Source organism: Vespula pensylvanica, chromosome 3, assembly GCF_014466175.1.
Source record: "Vespula pensylvanica isolate Volc-1 chromosome 3, ASM1446617v1, whole genome shotgun sequence".
In the NCBI taxonomy this organism is placed as follows: Eukaryota; Metazoa; Arthropoda; class Insecta; order Hymenoptera; family Vespidae; genus Vespula; species Vespula pensylvanica.
Genome location: NC_057687.1, coordinates 10,961,047 through 10,979,471, shown reverse-complemented (window position 1 = coordinate 10,979,471; position 18,425 = coordinate 10,961,047). Strand labels below are relative to the sequence as shown.

General features: G+C 31.7%; 1 protein-coding gene across 1 annotated transcript in view; it reads left to right on the top strand.

Moving 5' to 3' along the window:
* Positions 1-18,425, top strand: part of LOC122627888 — a 66,208-nt gene that overhangs the window by 35,489 nt on the left and 12,294 nt on the right. The window contains exons 2-3 of the mRNA XM_043809505.1: positions 16,919-16,964; positions 17,358-17,525. Coding sequence (XP_043665440.1) covers positions 16,919-16,964; positions 17,358-17,525 — 214 coding nt within the window. The remainder of the gene's footprint in view (positions 1-16,918; positions 16,965-17,357; positions 17,526-18,425) is intronic.

The following is an 18,425-nucleotide window of genomic DNA, read 5'->3' as shown; positions in this document are numbered from 1 at the left end:
ATCGAGTGCACGCATTCCTCTTATAGCCCCTTATCGCGTGTGTCAACGCATACACGTGCACAAATACACAAGCGTGAACATGTACACATACGGAGTGACAGATACACATACTTATTTCGAATAGAAGATGGTACGAAGAGCAAAGGGAAAAGATGAGTGCGGCACGCGCCATCGTTGTCGTCGTCGTCGTCGAGAGCAGCAATAAATCAGCTGAGCTCGAAACATTCTTTCTCTCTCTCTCTCTCTCTCTCTCTCTCTCTCTCTCTCTCTCTCTCTCTTTCGTTTTTTTTCTCTCCTCTTCTTTAGAGCGTAAAGAGAAATTTACGATTCCTCGAAGAAACCATTCCTTTGGAGCTTCCGCTGCGATCACTTGTATATATGTATGTGTAGCACCTATGTACATATATATATATGTATATATACGTATATATGTACATGTACGACCATTGCGATTCCACAAAACCGGTGCACGCTCTCTGTATCTATCTTTATTTCTCTCTCTCTCTCTCTCTCTCTCTCTCTCTCTCTCTCTCTCTCTCTCTCTCTCTCTCTTTCTCTCTCTTTCTCTCTTTCTTTCTTACTCTCGCTTAAATACAAGTAGGAATCGCATAATTTGCGTACGTTATTTCTATGGCCTAGAAACGGTAAAATTATGTACGTAGCTTTACGTATATATGTACATACGTACGTAGTAAGTTCAAGGAAGAAGAAAGGTGTAGAGAGAAGGAAAGAATAGATCAAAAGAGAGACAGAGAGAAAAAGGTATGAATTGTATTTCTATTTATTTAATTGTATTCTATGCTGCACGTAATTATACTTCGCAGGTATTATATTATAGAGTAATAAATTAATCGTGTAACAGTTAATTCTATATAATTTATTACTTCATATATACATATATACGTACGCACACACACACACACACACGCACACACACATATATATATATAATTTTTTTTTCTTTTTTCGAAGATAATATTTATCTATTTCGAGAATTGTACGCAAATACTCTTATCGTTATATACATTTTGGATTATTTTCATAATTAGTATCTAATTATTTTCATAGCATTTCTATTCGAATTTTCTAAGTGAACGATAATAAAGATGACACTCTCTCACTCTCTCGTTCGATATTTACGAATCTCGATTCAAATGTTATGGGGTTGCGATTTTGCGTTTAACGACCTCGATTGACTCGCAGGTGTACACGATCGCAATAAGAGGCACGCTTTTCTAACGGTATGGAGACGCCTCATCGATTTGCACCGACGACGAGATAGATTCTTCTTTTTTTCTCTCTCTCTCTCTCTCTCTCTCTTTTTGTCTTTCTGTCTTTCTCTGTTTCTCTTTCTATCCTTTTCAAATAAAAAATTCTACCATGCCTCCCCCACTTCCTTCTCCTTCTTCCGCAACGTTTCTTTCTTTTTTCTTTCTTATTCTTTTTCTTTTCATTTAGCGTCTCAGTTGAAGAATACTCGAGTCCTACGAAGCGTAAAAATATGGCTAACACGCGAAGGACAAATACTAGAGGAAGTTTCCTCTTTACAAAATAAAACTTGGGCACGTGTCCTATTTGAAAAAGTTTATTTACACTACAGATAAATACAATAAACGCGTTCAGTTTAATGACCGGCATAGTTTAGTCAGGATTATGCGCATATCCGTGTTATTAGATATTATCTACGCATTCCTATTCTACTAATTTACAAGAGTAAGGGTACATTTATTTTCTTGAAATCAGGACGAAAAATTTGAACGAGATAAGATAACATTTTTAATAAAATTGATAGGATCGTAAAGGAGAGGATGAGGGTTTTTAATCTTTTTTTCTTTTCTTTTTTTCTAATCGTAGAACGTGACAAAAGTTCAACCATTGGAACGAAATAATGCCGAGTCAAGGATATAATATAAATAACAATAATCGTAATAGCACGATGATCACACGATACTTCATATTATACGTAATTTTATGGAATCGTTTTTGCTAAGTATCGACGACCAATAAATTCGATTGTTTTCGTAATTGTTTCTCAAGAAGACAAGAGATAGTTATATAATCTTTCTTCTTTTTCTTTTTCTTCTTCTTCCTTTTTTTTATTTTCATTTACGATTATAATAGAAGAGAATCTCGAGGTGGATATATAGATCGATAATTCGATAATTTGCACGGTAGAGGATTAGTCAGCATGATTTACAATAATTACAATATTTACATGCTCGTAACATTTGAAACATGAGTATAATAACAGGACGAGAGATACTAAAATAGATCGTCCTGAAAATACTAATCTCGTCTAGTCATTACTGATTAACACAGCTTGTTTAAGCGATATGAATATGTAGATAATGAAGTCGTTACTGGTAGAACGAAAATGCGATAAGTTTCTGCTAATCTAATACATGAAAATGGAAACGGAAATGAAGATACGAATTCACACGTGACAATGTTAAACGTAACGTAGATATTATGTATAAAAAGAAAAAAAAATAGCGATGATAAATTGATGATTAAGAAAGCAAAAATTTATTACGATCTAATAATAATATTTATAATTTCAAAGAAAAAAAAATGTTAAATTTTTCCCGTTTAATACGAAAAACTAAGCGTCGAAATATTCACACATATATATATATATATATATATATATATATATATATGATACCAATATAAATATTAGAAAATTATATTATACATATATTATATATAGAAATTATATTATATACATTATATATATATAAAATATTTCTAATGATACCAATATAAATTCCTGTAGAAAGTAATTTCAATAGTCGCTTTAGAGATAAACATATATCCATTATTTAATACAAACGATGTTAATTTAATTCTCTTAGATTAAAAACATCGACGGTCGCTAAACCGTAACGTTCACCATACATCTATGTACATACATATATACTTACGTACGTACATTACTACGAGGGAGACCTTAGAAAGGATTAGAATTTTAACGACACGATTCTCTTCTCTTCATACACATACTTACACATACACGATGGCGACTATAAACACATACGACTTCCGCCTTTTCCGATCGATCCGGTAGAATAGAAATTCGTTGTTGGCTCGACGTTCGCGGATGAATTTAAAACGATCTCTGGAGAGAAGAGAGGCTGCGGAAACGTAACGGATAAACGGTACACGAGAAAAATTGGAAAATTTCAATATGTAAATCGTCGAGGGTAGCAGCACCTAAGCAAGAAAGATATATATATACATACATATAAAGAGAGAGAGAAAGAGAGAAGGAGAGAGAGAAAAAGAGAGAGAGAGAGAGAGAGAGAGAGAGAAAGAAGCGGTTCTTCTCGATTGCTACCGTTTCAACAGCTTGCAACGACGCGTGACCAAACATTTTCTATCTCTATCTCTCTTTCTCTTTTTTATGTGCTCAAGACGTGGCAGTCTTCGGGGTGTCCGGCAAGTAGATTTATTATCGAAGAAGAAGAAGAAGGAGGAGGAGGAAGTGGAGGAGGAAAAGAAAAAAGAGAAGGAAGAGGTGAATAAGAAGAAGCGCGGATAAAGAGAGAAAGAGAGAGAGAGAGAGGGGGGGGGAGAAGAGAGAATCTTTCTCAACGAACGAAAATAATCGTTACTCTCGAATTCCACGCGATGTTATACTGAGTATATGATCGTTATTATATCGAGGGCAACGGTTTCGAACGTTCGACCGATCGAATCGACGGTCGCGATAATTATCGTTCGAGAACCGACTAGTCCGTTTCTTGCGGTTCGTCGTCGCTCCATTTACACTCATATGCATATGTATGTGTGTGTGTGTGTGTGTGTGTGAGCAAAAGAGAGAAGAAAGAGAGGAGATGGAACTCGTAAAAAAAAAAAAAAAAAAAAAAAGAACAATTTTCTAATTCGTTGTTTCCTTTTCTCTCTATGATTTTTCTCCATTTTTCTTTTCTCTTTATTTAACTGCTTGTATTTACTTATTTATTTCTTTCCTTTTCTTTTTCGTCATTCATTCTCATAGGACAGTACCTCATAGAGGTACTATAGTGTCTCGTGGTAATTGAAAAAAAAGGAACGAATAGATATACAGAATCGTGATATAAAATAATAATCGCGTAGTTATAATGTCGAAGGGAAGAGGGATGGAAAAAAAAAAAGCGGAGACAGGATCAATTTATCGCATAGCTTACAGATATAGCGCGTCACTTCCTAATGGGTCGTAATCAACCTTGGATCATACACGTTTTTCTAATCGTTTTGATTGAAGAAGAAGAAGCAGAAGGGAAAAAAGGAAAAAAAGAAAAAGAAACGGCGATCCTAGATGTTTCTTGTACGATTCGAGCATCACTTTTGCTCGTTAGACTCCTTCCCTTCGTAGAATTATACGATCGTCGCGTGCTCTTCTCTATCTCCTTCCTATCTTTAATAAAGGACGAAGATAGACATAGATACAGATATAGATATAGATAGATAGAGCTTATAGTAATTGACATACCAAAAGAAATTTCCACAACGACTATCTCGTTCGACTAACAGGAAGACGTTGATTTGCTTCTCGTTTGTAAAACGAGTAGAAATCGAATGACACGGGAAGTCCGAGTGAATATCGTCTACGCGTGTATTATACGGATATATATATATAGGTCTACGTAAAATGTATGCACGTGTATTCGTGCATAGACATTTTCTCGTGTTATGATATTCTCTCAAATGTGTAACTAAAAGCAACGGGATGCTCTTGGACGCACGTATTCTCGTTTTATGAAACCGACGATCTTAGAAACTTCGCCCTTTATTTTTTTTTCTCTTCTCTTTCTATCTTTATCTCTCTCTCTCTCTCTCTCTCTGTCTCTCTTTCTATCTTTCTCTTCCTTTAGTAGAAACGATTCCCGGACGTGACGTATTCGTACTCGCGATCTTTCGTTGGATTTTCAGTAGACGATCTATTACGTTCATGTTAATACTGTACAAGGTCTATCTATGTATACACTTCTATGTGTATGTTAACGACGACCGTGAGACGTGGATAACATACATTGTCCTCCCCCATTGTATCTCCATGTTTTACTGTAATTATTCCTGTTGCGAGCTTCGAATGCATCGTGGGCGTATCGCGGAACGGAAAGGAACGATAATACGAATTATTTTTTAAAGGAAGCACCGCGAGGATGCCTCGCGCTCATCGCAAAGAGCTCGTTAGTCCTCTTGCTCCTTCTATTAAGAGACCGATCTATGCACCTTGATGTTAACGACCATTAAGATGCGACGACGTTAACCAACGAGGGCTAGGAAATACGTAGATACTCTTAACTTTGGACAAGAAGATCGATTTTCTTCCTAGGAGCTTGACAGCTTTTCATTTCTCTTTTAGTCCCACGAATGTTTCTTTTTTGAGTCTCACTCGCTCATTTGCTCATTCGCTCGCTCATTCGCTCACTCATTCTCTTTCTTTCTTTCTGTCTTTTTTTTTCTTTCCCTTTCTCTCTCTCTCTCTCTCTCTCTCTCTCTCTCTCTCTCTCTCTCTTTCTTTCTCTTTCAATAATTATTTCTCAATTTTTCTTTTCTTTTTTTTTTCCTTAGAATCAATTAGAAACTTCATTAAAATTTATGAATTCGGATGAAATATAAAATATGCTTGTTCGTTCGTTCTCTCTCTGTTTTTTTTTTTTTTTTTTCGAAGTTTCTAATCGAGCGTGAGATGGAAGAAAATGTTTGATGAATAATTTTTTTAGAGTCTTTCTCTCCTCTTCTCTCTCTCTCTCTCTCTCTCTCTCTCTCTCTCTCTTTCAATAATTATTTTTCAAATGATAAATTAATTGGAAATATTAACAATGAAGTTTATGAATTGGGATGAAACATAACATTTTTTAAGCTTCTCTTTTCGTTTTATATCAAGTTGTGATAAATCTTATGAATAATTTTTTTGAATCTTTCTATCTCTCTCTCTCTCTCTCTCTCTCTCTCTCTCTCTCTCTCTCTCTCTCTCTCTCTCTCTTTCTCTTTCTCTCTCTCTTTCTCTTTCAATAACAATCACGAGTTAATCGTAAATATCGTAATATAAAAAATTTTAAATTCCGTACATATCTTTTTATTTCTTTTCTCTTTATCTCTTAACAAAATCAAACATGACATCGTACATCCAACGAAATAATTTATCTAATATGAAAGATAAATTTTCTGCTCGTTCTATCGATCAAGTTTAAAGATGAGAGTTAACAGTACACACATACATACGTTGATACACGTTAAGATAATCTCTCTTCTGGATTTTATGAAGATGTATAAATCGAAACAGTTTCAGGATGAAGATATAAGGTATAAAGTATAAATAATACGAGTTAATTCTCTCTCTCACTCTCTCTCTCTCTTTCTCTCTTTCTTTCTCTATCTCTCTTCCTCTCTTTCTCTCTCTTCTCATACCGATCTCAATCTTTCCTCATTCTGGTCAACTCATAGCAACGAGAGAGTAATTATTATGAGAGCCATGTTGCCCTAATCGTGCTTTCGTATCAAGCGAACGGTAACTCAGTTCGTGCATCATCTCCCTCGTTCTCTCTCTCTCTCTCTCTCTCTCTCTCTCTCTCTCTCTCTCTCTTACTCTTTTCTGCAACTTTATCTTAAATTATTTTTTGCTTATGTTCACGGATGTATAAAACGATGATAAATGTGTACAGAAGCTTGAAACACAATAGTACAATCATACTCTCTTTCTCTGTCTCTTTTAATTTGATTCATCAATCGTGCGAATAAATCTACGCCGTGTTTTAAATTAACGTTTGCCAAAAAGGAAAAAAAAAAAAAAGGAGAAAAGGAAAGAAAAAAGAAAGAAACAAAGAAAATATATACGTGATGATAAAAGATTATAAGGGAATAGAATAAGTCGTTAAGTGGAGTGTTCTTTAAGTGGGAAAGTGAAAAAGAAAGAGAATGAGAGAGTGAAGGAGAAAAATGAAGGAAAGTCAAGAAAGTGAACGAAAAAAGTCTTGATAATATCTCGAAAGAACGAGATTAAACGATCGAATGAACGAAAGAAAGAGCAAGAAAAAGTATGAGAGAAAGAGAGAGAGACAGAGAGACAGAGAAAAAAAAAGAGAGAAATAGGTAGAAATAGTTTCAATGATAAAATCAAGCTAATGGAAGCCTCAAAAGATCGAACTGTTACTCGGAAATCGAGTTTAACGTATTCGAATTTTATGATCAAGATGACACAAAATCGAGTAGACACTTTATTGACGAGAGAAAGATAGAAATACGATAAAAGATATTACTACGTATTATAGGAATAGTATACATACATACATATATATATATTGTATATATGTATATCCTTGTATTTGTCTGTGATCATCTTCATGTCGACATACGAACGATATACCGTTCATTTTTATCGGCATAGTTGCAATTTTATCGAGGAAATATGCGAAATGATTAAACCGTTAAGTTTCCTTATATATTTGATTCGTGGATTCGATAATATATTAAAAATCGTGTCTACGTCGATGATACGAGTCGATTACTCGATCAACTCGATTTCTGAATTTTTCTACCTCTGTCTCTCCATGTGTAATGTATAGAATTGAAATGTATATAAATATGTAATTGAATTTAAACGATCGAATCGAGGATTATGGAGGAATTTGAGGACAAAATAAAAGTGACGATTAAGAAGGAGAAATTTGAGGATCGAATAAAAATGATGATTACTCTTATATCGAAGATCGAATTATGATATAATATCGAGTGCGGAGCAATCGGACGAATCGATACATCCTGATTCTTTATCCATCCTTTTTTAATGTTTATTTATTTATTTATTTTTTCTTTCTAAATATGCCATGATTATAGCTATGCACAAGATTGGATAAAAAGTTTTCTAGGTGATAGTAGATTAAGAATCGATCAGTTCGCTAACGTAACTTTTTTACTCGAAGTATAAAATTTAAAGGATTAATAAGGATAATGTGTAATTAGATTTTTAAAATCATTTAGGACCTTTAGGGCCCTTATTCTGTATACATAATAACAAACATTTTATATTTATATTTAATTTAATGGTAAAAAAAGTAATTAATATAATAATGTAAAATAATAACATATATACATGAATATATATATACATATATACAAATATATAGATATATATGTATAAATAGTTTCTCTATATATTACAGTCATCGTTGATTATCGATCTTAGTTTTCAGACACACTTTACAAGTATCGATTTGGATAATTCTACGTCGCGAACCTTATATATATATATATATATATATATATATATATGTATGTATGTATGTATGTATGTATGTGTGTTTGTGTCAGTAGGTGTAGGTGTCGGTATATGTATAACTATAACTTATATACAGGTAACAACTAACTCTTCTCTCTCGATACACATACAGCGTGAACATTATTAAACGTTTACCGCTGTCAGCAACTATTTTCTTTATTTTCTTTCCTCTTCTTCGAAATATTCAACTAAAGGGGGCCGAGATAAACAGCCGGTTAGATTATTACACGCTCTAATAGCCGGCAATGTCGATTCACGTTGGCCGATCTTTACCACAAACATCGAATTAAGATTCATCCAGTACTTTAATCGTTAAGTTAAAGGCTAGCCACGAACGTTCGCAACCAAGAGCTTATCTTAGCTTTTAAACGCATAAGGCTCGGCCTTCTAGAACGTATGTGCTTACATATCTATGTGTGTGTGTGTGTGTGTGTGTGTGTGTGTGTGTGTGTGTAAAAATATATATGTACTATTACGTGCCACGATCTTGATTGCTCTCGTAACAGTTCTTCTGACTTTTAACGGTCTACGTGAGAAAAGTCAAACGAGGATATTCAATAATGATTTTATAAAAAAAAAATATGAAATAAAATAAAATAAAATAAAATGAAATGAAATGAAATAAAATAAAATGAAGTGAAATGAAAGAAAGAAAGTAATGAGGAAATCAAACGTTATCATAAATTTTCGATTATAATCAAAGTTTTAATACGAACAATGATTATTTGAAAGTTATTAGAACAAACGAACATTAGAGGTATTGTTCGATTGAATGAAAATTTTGATAAAAATAATTGCTTGCAAATTATTATACTTTGAAAGAAATCTTATTATTTTTGATTAAATGATCACCTTGTGATATTTCAAATACGATAATTATTCTGATAATAATAATATAATATCTGTATTACGATCAATGTGAGAAAAGTCATACGAGGATATTTAACAATGATTTTGCGTTTTGAAACAATTCTATGAAAATGAATCAAACATTAGATATTGTTTGATCAAATAAAATATCTATGGGACTAACTAATTGTTTGAGAATTATTATAAAAAAAATATTAACATTCTCGATTAAATAATAATTCTAATAATAATAATAATTCTTTGGAAATTATTATCTGCTTATTTTAAGTACGATAATTATTTTAATAATAATAACAATAATAATAATATGATTCCTATATTATTATCTAGATATATATATATATACATACATACATACATACATACATACATAAATAAAGATATACATATATACATAAACATATAGATATATACGTACATACAAACATACATAAATAAACATGTACATACATACATAAACATATAAATATATGCATACATACATATATATATATGTAAAAGGAAGTTTGTAAGAATCATTTTGATATGGTCCACCGACTCTCTTTCTCTCTCTCTCGCTCTCTATCTCTCATGTCCCATCGATAAGTAAATTGCCACTTTTAAGAGATCGACTTTGAAAGGGTTAACCACCACTCCTAGCTCGTTATTTTGTATCTGGCGAGGAAATTCGTGCTTTGTGCCGACTTATCCACGTTTTCTCACAGTCTTTCTCGATGTACATAGTCGAGCAATCGAATGAACCACTCGCGAATTCTCTTTCTCTCTCTCTTTTTCTTTCTCTATTTTAATAGCCATGTTGAAGATAGCGCATCGAGAGCATACGTAATCTAAGGGAATGAATGTTCTATACTTCCTCTTTCTCTCTCTCTCTCTCTCTCTCTCTCTCTCTCTCTTGCACTTATCTATGAGATAAATAAAAAGATAGAAAAAAAGAGAATAGTTGAGATCGTTCGAATTCAAAAGTGCATCGCTCGAGAGAGAGAGAGAGAGAAAGAGAGAGAGAGAGAGAGGGAGAGAGAAAAAAATTATTAACTCTCCATGTATATAATTCTCAACTGAATTCTACTAATTGTAAGTTTAACTCCTAATCAGCGTAATCTTGAATACCACAGTGCATAGCAAATAGATTATCTCTCCTTATCTTAGATTCTTAAGAATCTTTAAAGATCATTCCAAAGAGAAAACGAACGTTCTGTAGTTTCGCAAAATTCTTATGTACGTATTATCGGGATAACGAAGGGGATAATACATTCGTAAATTTGTATCTTTTCTTTTTTTCTCTCCTTCTTTTTTTCTTTCGGCTCTATGCGAGCTATTAGAATTTTTAAATTACATATATATAGGATGAGTCAATAGTTTCGATCGGTCGACAAAAAAGTTGTTATTTTATAAATGAAAAACTTAAAAAAAAAAGTAAAAAAAAGAAAAGTAAGCCTACAAAGTCACCAGAAAAAGAAGACTAATTGATTTTTAATCGTTCTTTAATACTTTAAATACTTTTGATTCCAATGATAATGAACGATAATTTTAATCGAGATTATTCGTCGTTGAAAAAAAAATTTTATTTATTCTCTTTTTTTTTTTTTTTTTAACATCGCTGTTAATCTCATAGAATAGATTACACACACTCGTACATGTACATATATATATATATAATTATATATATATATATTATTTATATATGTACACCTATAAAAAATATAAAGTAGAAAATTGTACTATTCCACATTTTTTTCCACTTTCTTAGACGTAGTTGAACGATCTGAGAGTTTATTCGAGTAAAAAATTCTCAAAGTGTGACGAAGAAATAGCGTTAGTAGGGATTGGCCGGTCTGATCGGTTTAATAATAAATAATCGTTCTCTAAAACGATTCACGAGGTGATTTACGAGAGTAAAACGTTTCGTAGAGCTTCAAGCTAAACGGCAGCTCTCCCTCTCTCTCTCTCTCTCTCTCTCTCTCTCTTTCTCTCTCTCTCTGTTTATCGTTTCAAGGAGATAAACGAATAAAAATTGTCTATCTGCCTGACGGTGTCTAACGGAATCGAAAAGCGACGAGTTTCGAGGACGATCTATTGGGTTTTGCGCTCTTGGATCGCGATCTCGTTTGTATCTAAGAAGGCTATACTCTTCTTCTTTAACTTAACGATTCGCGTCGTTTCCCCGCAGCGAAACCGCGTAATCACGACGGTTGGTAGATAATAAATGTAAGGCAAAAATAAAAAAATAAAAAAAAAAGAATTAAATAAAAAGAAAATCCGGAAGACCCCCTCAGGATCGAGCCAATAAACCGTGAAACGATTAATTGTAGATCGATCGTTCGAAAGTAACCGGGAAACCAATCGAATACGATCAAGAAACTACGAATTATCGAATACTATACTCGTGGATCAGTTCTCTCGTGACTGAATTTTGTTGGAATGTTAAATGAAAAAAAGATGAAAAAAAGAAAAGGAAAGAAAATAGTTGAAAGGAAGTAACAAGCGCGTTAAAAAATAATTACGACAGAAAACAATTTGCCAAGTTTTCATATTTGGGAATTTTGTTTTCGAAGAATAAAAACGAAGGAACAAAAAAGAATATTGCGATTAATGCTTCGTGGAATAATAATACGTAATACCAATTAAAATTCTTTACGACGAGTGTTAACTCCTTGTAAATTAATTACAACGATCGAACGATTTTTATTTTTATCGCAATAAAAAGAAAAAGAAAAAAGATATAGAACATTCCTTTCGCGTATTAATGAATAAAATAAATCAATAAATAATAATAATAATAAAGATATAATAGATAAGAAATAATTAAAAAAAATAAATTAATTAATTAATAAAATTAATGACAATAATATATGTACGTTAATTAAAAAATGAAATTTAAAAAAAAAAAAAAAAGAAAGGAAGGTAGAAAGAAAAAAATTATAAAAATTTAAATTAAACAACGAGAAATTCGGAGAAGACATCGAATTTATTTTTTCATTGAAAAGTTTCAAATTTCAATTACGTATATCTCGATGAATGAATATTAAATTCAAATATTATTTTGTATCTCTATGATTTTCTCGTCGTATACGACGAGGTATTCATAGTTCGATCGATCGTTCTCCTTTAAGATGAAAACTGACCTATCCCAAAGTTATTTAAAGCCGTGCCGAGCTTCCTGGAATTAATATAGGTCAGAGATACCAAAGCCAAAAGAACATTACAAGTACGCACACATATTCAGATAACACAGATACACACACATACACATATTGCACACAATGAAACAGTGTTTTTTGTTCGAGCTCCGAAGTCGTAGCAGCTTCAAGCATGTTTGTTTTTATCCGTGAGATATCTTTGACGATGAATGAGAACGGTGTATGTATTATGCGAATAACCTTCGCTCGAACTTCATCTTCATCTTCATCTTCTTCTTCCTCTACTTCTTCTACTTCTTTTTTCTCTTTTTTCTTCTTAGAACGTGCGACGATTTCCGGGAATTACGTATGTAGGTGAACGAGGATCAGTGGGTTATAATTTTTTTCTAAATAAGTCGTGGATAATAAAAGCTTCATCACTGATTAAAGTCGGGAAATATTTTTGTAATTTTTATGGATTTTTTTTTTATGATATTAATAAAAATAATATATATATATATATATATGATATATTAATGTGTATATATATATATATATAAATTGTATTATTATATATTATTATTATATTATTATATAATTGTATTATCTTATATATTTATTATATATATTTGTATTATTAAAATATTAATAAGAGAGATAACTATTATTAAAAGTAATACTAAATATCACAAAGTATTTTGAAGATAAAAACTTATGAGTGATCTTACATTATTCTAATAAAATATATATATAATATTTATCTAAACTTAAATTAAATTATTTAATATTATTTATTTAATTTCTCTCTCTCTCTCTCTCTCTTTCTTTTGTTTACTCTAACACACGACTTAATAATCATTAACATAAATTCATGCAGAAAGAAAATAAAAGGGAAAACATTTTTGTTCGATCGATCGAAAATAATAGATCTATTATTCTCGTCGTAGAAATTTGAAAACAAAAAGAAGAAAAAAAAGAAAAGAAATAAAAAAATAAATCGTCCTTCTCTCTTTTCTTTATTTTATCAAATCGAATGATCTCCGACCACACGCAGTTGCGGTAATACCTAACTTGCGAAATGATTATGCTCGTTGCGGGATAATTCAACGATTTCGAACGTGTAGAAGAAGAAAACGAAGACGGAGACGAGAAGACGAGAAGTCGAGAAGATGCCTGAAGGCATTCAGACATTTTTTTATTCAAACACGCTAAGGAAAAACGATCACGTGGGTGAAGCTTTTACTATAAAACCCACGCGAGTAAGAACGTCGGACAGTACCATTTCCTTCCATTCGTAATGCCTACGCATAAGTTCTTCTTTTTCTTTTTTTTTTTTTATCTTTTCTTTTTATACTCTTTTTTTTTTGAGTTCTTTCCATAAACTCGCGACAGAAAATAATTCCGTTAAAATATTTTCGTTGAAATTTTTGTTTACGTCTTTTACGTAATTTACATTTTTTTATCTTTTTATTGTTTTTTTTTTTTTTGGAAGAATTTTGTTTTCTTCTTTTCATATTTCTTCTTCTATATTTCTAAATCAAACAAATTCATATAATTTATTTTATATATCATATAGATCTCGTTCGAATAGAATCTTGAATATCAGTCTGATGATTTTTTATAGAACGAATTAATAGAAGAATTTCTTTTATTTATCTGAAATAATTATCACGAAATAGACAATAATTGTGAGATCGAGAGAGAGAGAGAGGGAGAAAGATATAAAATGAAATGATATGTAATGAATTTTTCTTTTTTTTTTTTTTAGGAAAAAATAAGAAATAGTATTAGATCTAAAAAAAAAAAAAAAAATTCTATCTACAAAACAGACCATCGTACATAGAAAAAAACAATAATTCCAATAATAAACATTAACGATAACTACGAGAGAGAAAGATAGATACAATATTTTTCCGAATAAAACGGTATGAAAAGTCGATCGAGAAAAAAGTTACGGCTGTTAAAAAATAATTACTCGTTTAAAAATAGACAATAATGATTAAGAAAGAAAGAAATACGACGGACAGAAAGAAAGACAGAAAGAAGGACAGAAAGACAGACAGATAGAAAGAAAGAAAAAAAGAAAGACAGACAGAAAGACAGACAGACAGACAGACACTTGATATTAACGATCTTAACGATACTGAACGAGACAAAAGAATGGTGGTAGAGTTTAAAAATAGAGAAAGAACGAAAAATAAGGATAGAAAGGAAAACGTTACTCGGCACAAATTAGCTGTGATTATAACTGACGAGTTTGCGAAAAGAAAAACAAGGGAAGGAGTTACTAACAGCAAAGGCGGAAAGAAAAAGAGAGAGAAAGAGAGCGATAGAAAAAGAGAGAAAGAGAGAGAAATACAGAGAGAGAGAGAGAGAGAGAGAGAGAGAGAGAGAGAGAAAGAGACAGAAGTAGAGCGATCGATGAATCGGTGGTCTGGCTCTGCTTTAACAACGTCAAGAGAAATAGAAAGAGAGAGACAGAGACAGAGAGACATCCCGAGGCAAATTCCTTCTGCTCGATGTAATTATTATTCGTTCGTGTTCGTTTGCGAGATGGATGGAAACTGTAGTAAATAGAACGGAAGGTGTCAAGCGTGGGACGAAGCGTGTAGATGGGTTCGCGGGACGAGAACGACTGCCGTTAATCGCCCGGCGCCTCATTTTCATTCCTAACGAGATCAACAACAAAAAACAAATCATATAATAGAAAGGAAGGAAGGACTAACAAACGTCACTCGTTAATTACTATCGACTCCCTCTCTCTCTCTCTCTTTTTTGTACATCGTTTTTCCATTTTTTTTGCCTTTTTTTTCTTCAAAATCACCCATCCTTCGATTCACCCTCATCCCCACTCCACTCTATTTCATTCTTCGTTCGACACGTTTCCGTGAGAAGATGGAGAATAAAAAGAAATTATTCTTGTTACGGACGAAGGGAAAGAAATAAAAAGGAAGCAACGTTACTCGTTAATTCGTATATTTGTTTCCTCAGTTAATATTTCGAATCCTTCTTCTTCCAAATTTTATCATTATTTTTAGAAATAATCGACTGTTGAAATAGTTCGGTGGTATTCATTTCATCAGGAATATTCGTTGTTTATAACTTTCTATTCACTTTATATACAAGTTATTATTCTGGATATAATATCAGTATGATTTTTAAATCGATGAATATATCGACTTTTATGTTTTACACACACACACACACATACACACATATTTTATACATATATATTAACTTTGAAATTTGAGGAAAAAGAAGGAAAATGATTAGATTTTTTTTTCTAAAAAGTAAACGTCTACTTCTATAAATTTGCATGGATACATATATATGTATACATACATACATACATACATACATACATAAATGAATTAATAAATATATATATATACATATATATATACACATACCTACAATACTTGGTAATCAGATTTGAGATATCTTTCTGAGGAATATTACGCTTAACGGTCGGTGCCAGATCAAAGAAAGGAAGTTTTCAAATTGGTGGGAGAAGGAAGTAAGTACGTATGTAAGTACTTACTCGAGAGAGTACGCGTATAAATGGTTTAGAATGGTATATACGCAATCGTTGTGTATTACACGGGAACGAAGATGACAGGCGAGGATCGTGACGCGTAAGCAGATCGAGGAGCACGTATATATAGGGTGTTCTGATTCGACTTTGAACGCACATAAAAATAATTAACGGTATTAGGATTAATATTACAAAGGAAAAGAAAGATAAAGGAATAAAACAATATAAAAAAGAAATATATATATATATATATATAGACGATTCGAAAAATTATTAATGGATCTAACGAAATCCCTTCGATATTGTTTTCAATCATTAAATATATTATTCTAAATCGATTCAAATCGGACACCCCGTATAATATAGATATAAGTCAAGTAGTTGAGATCATCTTCGTTTGCTCTTATTTTCGTACCTTTTTCTTCGTCATCATAATCATCATTATCATCATTATCATCATCATCTTTTTACTTTGCATACTGCTACGTGGAATCTTACAATCAGATGATGATGTGACTCATCTCTCTCTCTCTCTCTCTCTCAACAGAGACTTGTTTTTTCTTCTCTTACGGGTTTCTTGCTCCCAAAGTATTCTCTTGCCATTCTTTTTTTATTTAATTTTTTTTCCTCTTTTTCTCTCGTGAACCAACGCTTACATTCTACGACTATAACGCATAACTATTTTTATATGTTACTCTATTTTCGTATATATAAGTAGTATATATATATGTATCTACCTACGTACGTATAGGTCAAGGTTCACGGATGTCACTAGTCCGATTATCATTTCAAAAGATTTTATCCCGTAGTCCTTCCATCTCTTAGAAATCTCCATGTTGGTACGTGTAGCCTCGACGAAAAGAAAAAAAATTTTTTATTTCCTAGACGGCCTTTCCACGACTCTCGAAGTGGTATTTTGAAACCGTGAGAACAGAAAACTTTTCGCGAATGAGAAAGAAAGAGAAAGAAAGAGAGAGATTGAGAGAGAGAGAGAGAGAGAGAGAGTATGATCTTATCCAGTGGCTTTACGCGAGTCGTTTGTGGTAAACGCGACAAATTTCTGTGATGTCGTGATGTCTTTGTAAGATGATCGGTAGACTTTATATGACATGAAAAATTTTTCTTTTTCAGGTATGCCGTTGTATGGATCTTGACCATAACTACACCAAGTTACAAGGTTACTATCGTTTATTTTATATTGTTATTATTATTAAAGTTATTATGTATTAATATATATATTTATATATTATATCAAGATTAAAATTATATTATACGCATGATATATCTCTATATATTATTTTATTACGACAATATATATATATATATGTGTGTGTGTATATTAAATTATATCAATTTTTATATTATAACATATAGACAATGTTTACATTGTTTTATATATATTTATATAACATTTTTCTTTCAATTTTAATTTTTTTTAACATTAAGACGAAATTAAATCACTACATTTTTCTTGTTCATGAAAAAAAGAAAATAAATAAATAAAAGAAATTTATTAAAGGAAATTCATAAAATATGACTTCAATCGTAAAAGGAATTTTTTATTAAACAGGCGACGAGTTTGGAGAATCCGAATATCGACGGAAATAACGAAGAAACGTCATTGGAAGAAACAACGGAGGATTATTGGGCAGGAAGTGGATCTGGACCGGAGGATGAACAATCATTGCAAAATGAAACGAGAGAAGCTTTAACCCACGAAGCGAGTGATCACGATGCGGTATGTTTCATTCGAAATAATAATATTTTTAAACTATACTTTCAGAAATTGACCAGAATTCTACAAGGTTAAGATTAAAAATGATTTTAAATATCAATTATTCGTTTACGAGATCTTTTTTACGATTATACATTATTATATTATATATAATACATACATACGTATATATATAGATTTGTAATTAAATAATAATATAACATAATTAGTATGACTATTACGCAAATATTACAATCTGAAAAAAAAATCACTTTAGAAGTTTTGCCTCAACCTGTGTTTATCTATAATATATATACAAAAGAAAAAAAAAAATACGCATAAAGTGTGCGCACAGATCGATAAAAGAAAGGAAAAAAAAATTTATAATGCAGCAATGGAATCGTAAACGGCTTCTCTTATTTTGCAATTAACACTGACGTGCGATAGAAATCATGAAAAAAAAGTGTAACGACGAGAGTTAAAATAGAAAATTGCAAAGGTTCGCGTGTTTACGTTCTTCCTTTTAAGATCGGTGTCTTCCATGGTTAATTGGTGAACGGTCTTCGTTCGGAGAGGATAATCAACGAACGATAAAAAGTAGACGACGATGATATAAAAAGAAAAAAAAAGAAAAACAGAAAAATGAGAAAAGGATGATGAAATGAGAAAAAGAAAAAAGGAAGTAGAAAAAAAAGATAGAAAAGGATAATATCGTCCACAGCTCTTCTCTTTTAACACTCCATTCTTCTTCCCTATTGATAAATAATAATCGATTATCCATTGGAACGCGTTAAAATTCTAAAATTCTTAAAAATTGACGAATGAAATTCTTTTTCTTTTCGTTCGTTGAAATAATATTCCGGTTATATAATAATTTCTTCTTTAATCGTTTTTCGATTTTTTTGTTCCTTTCTTTATCCTTCA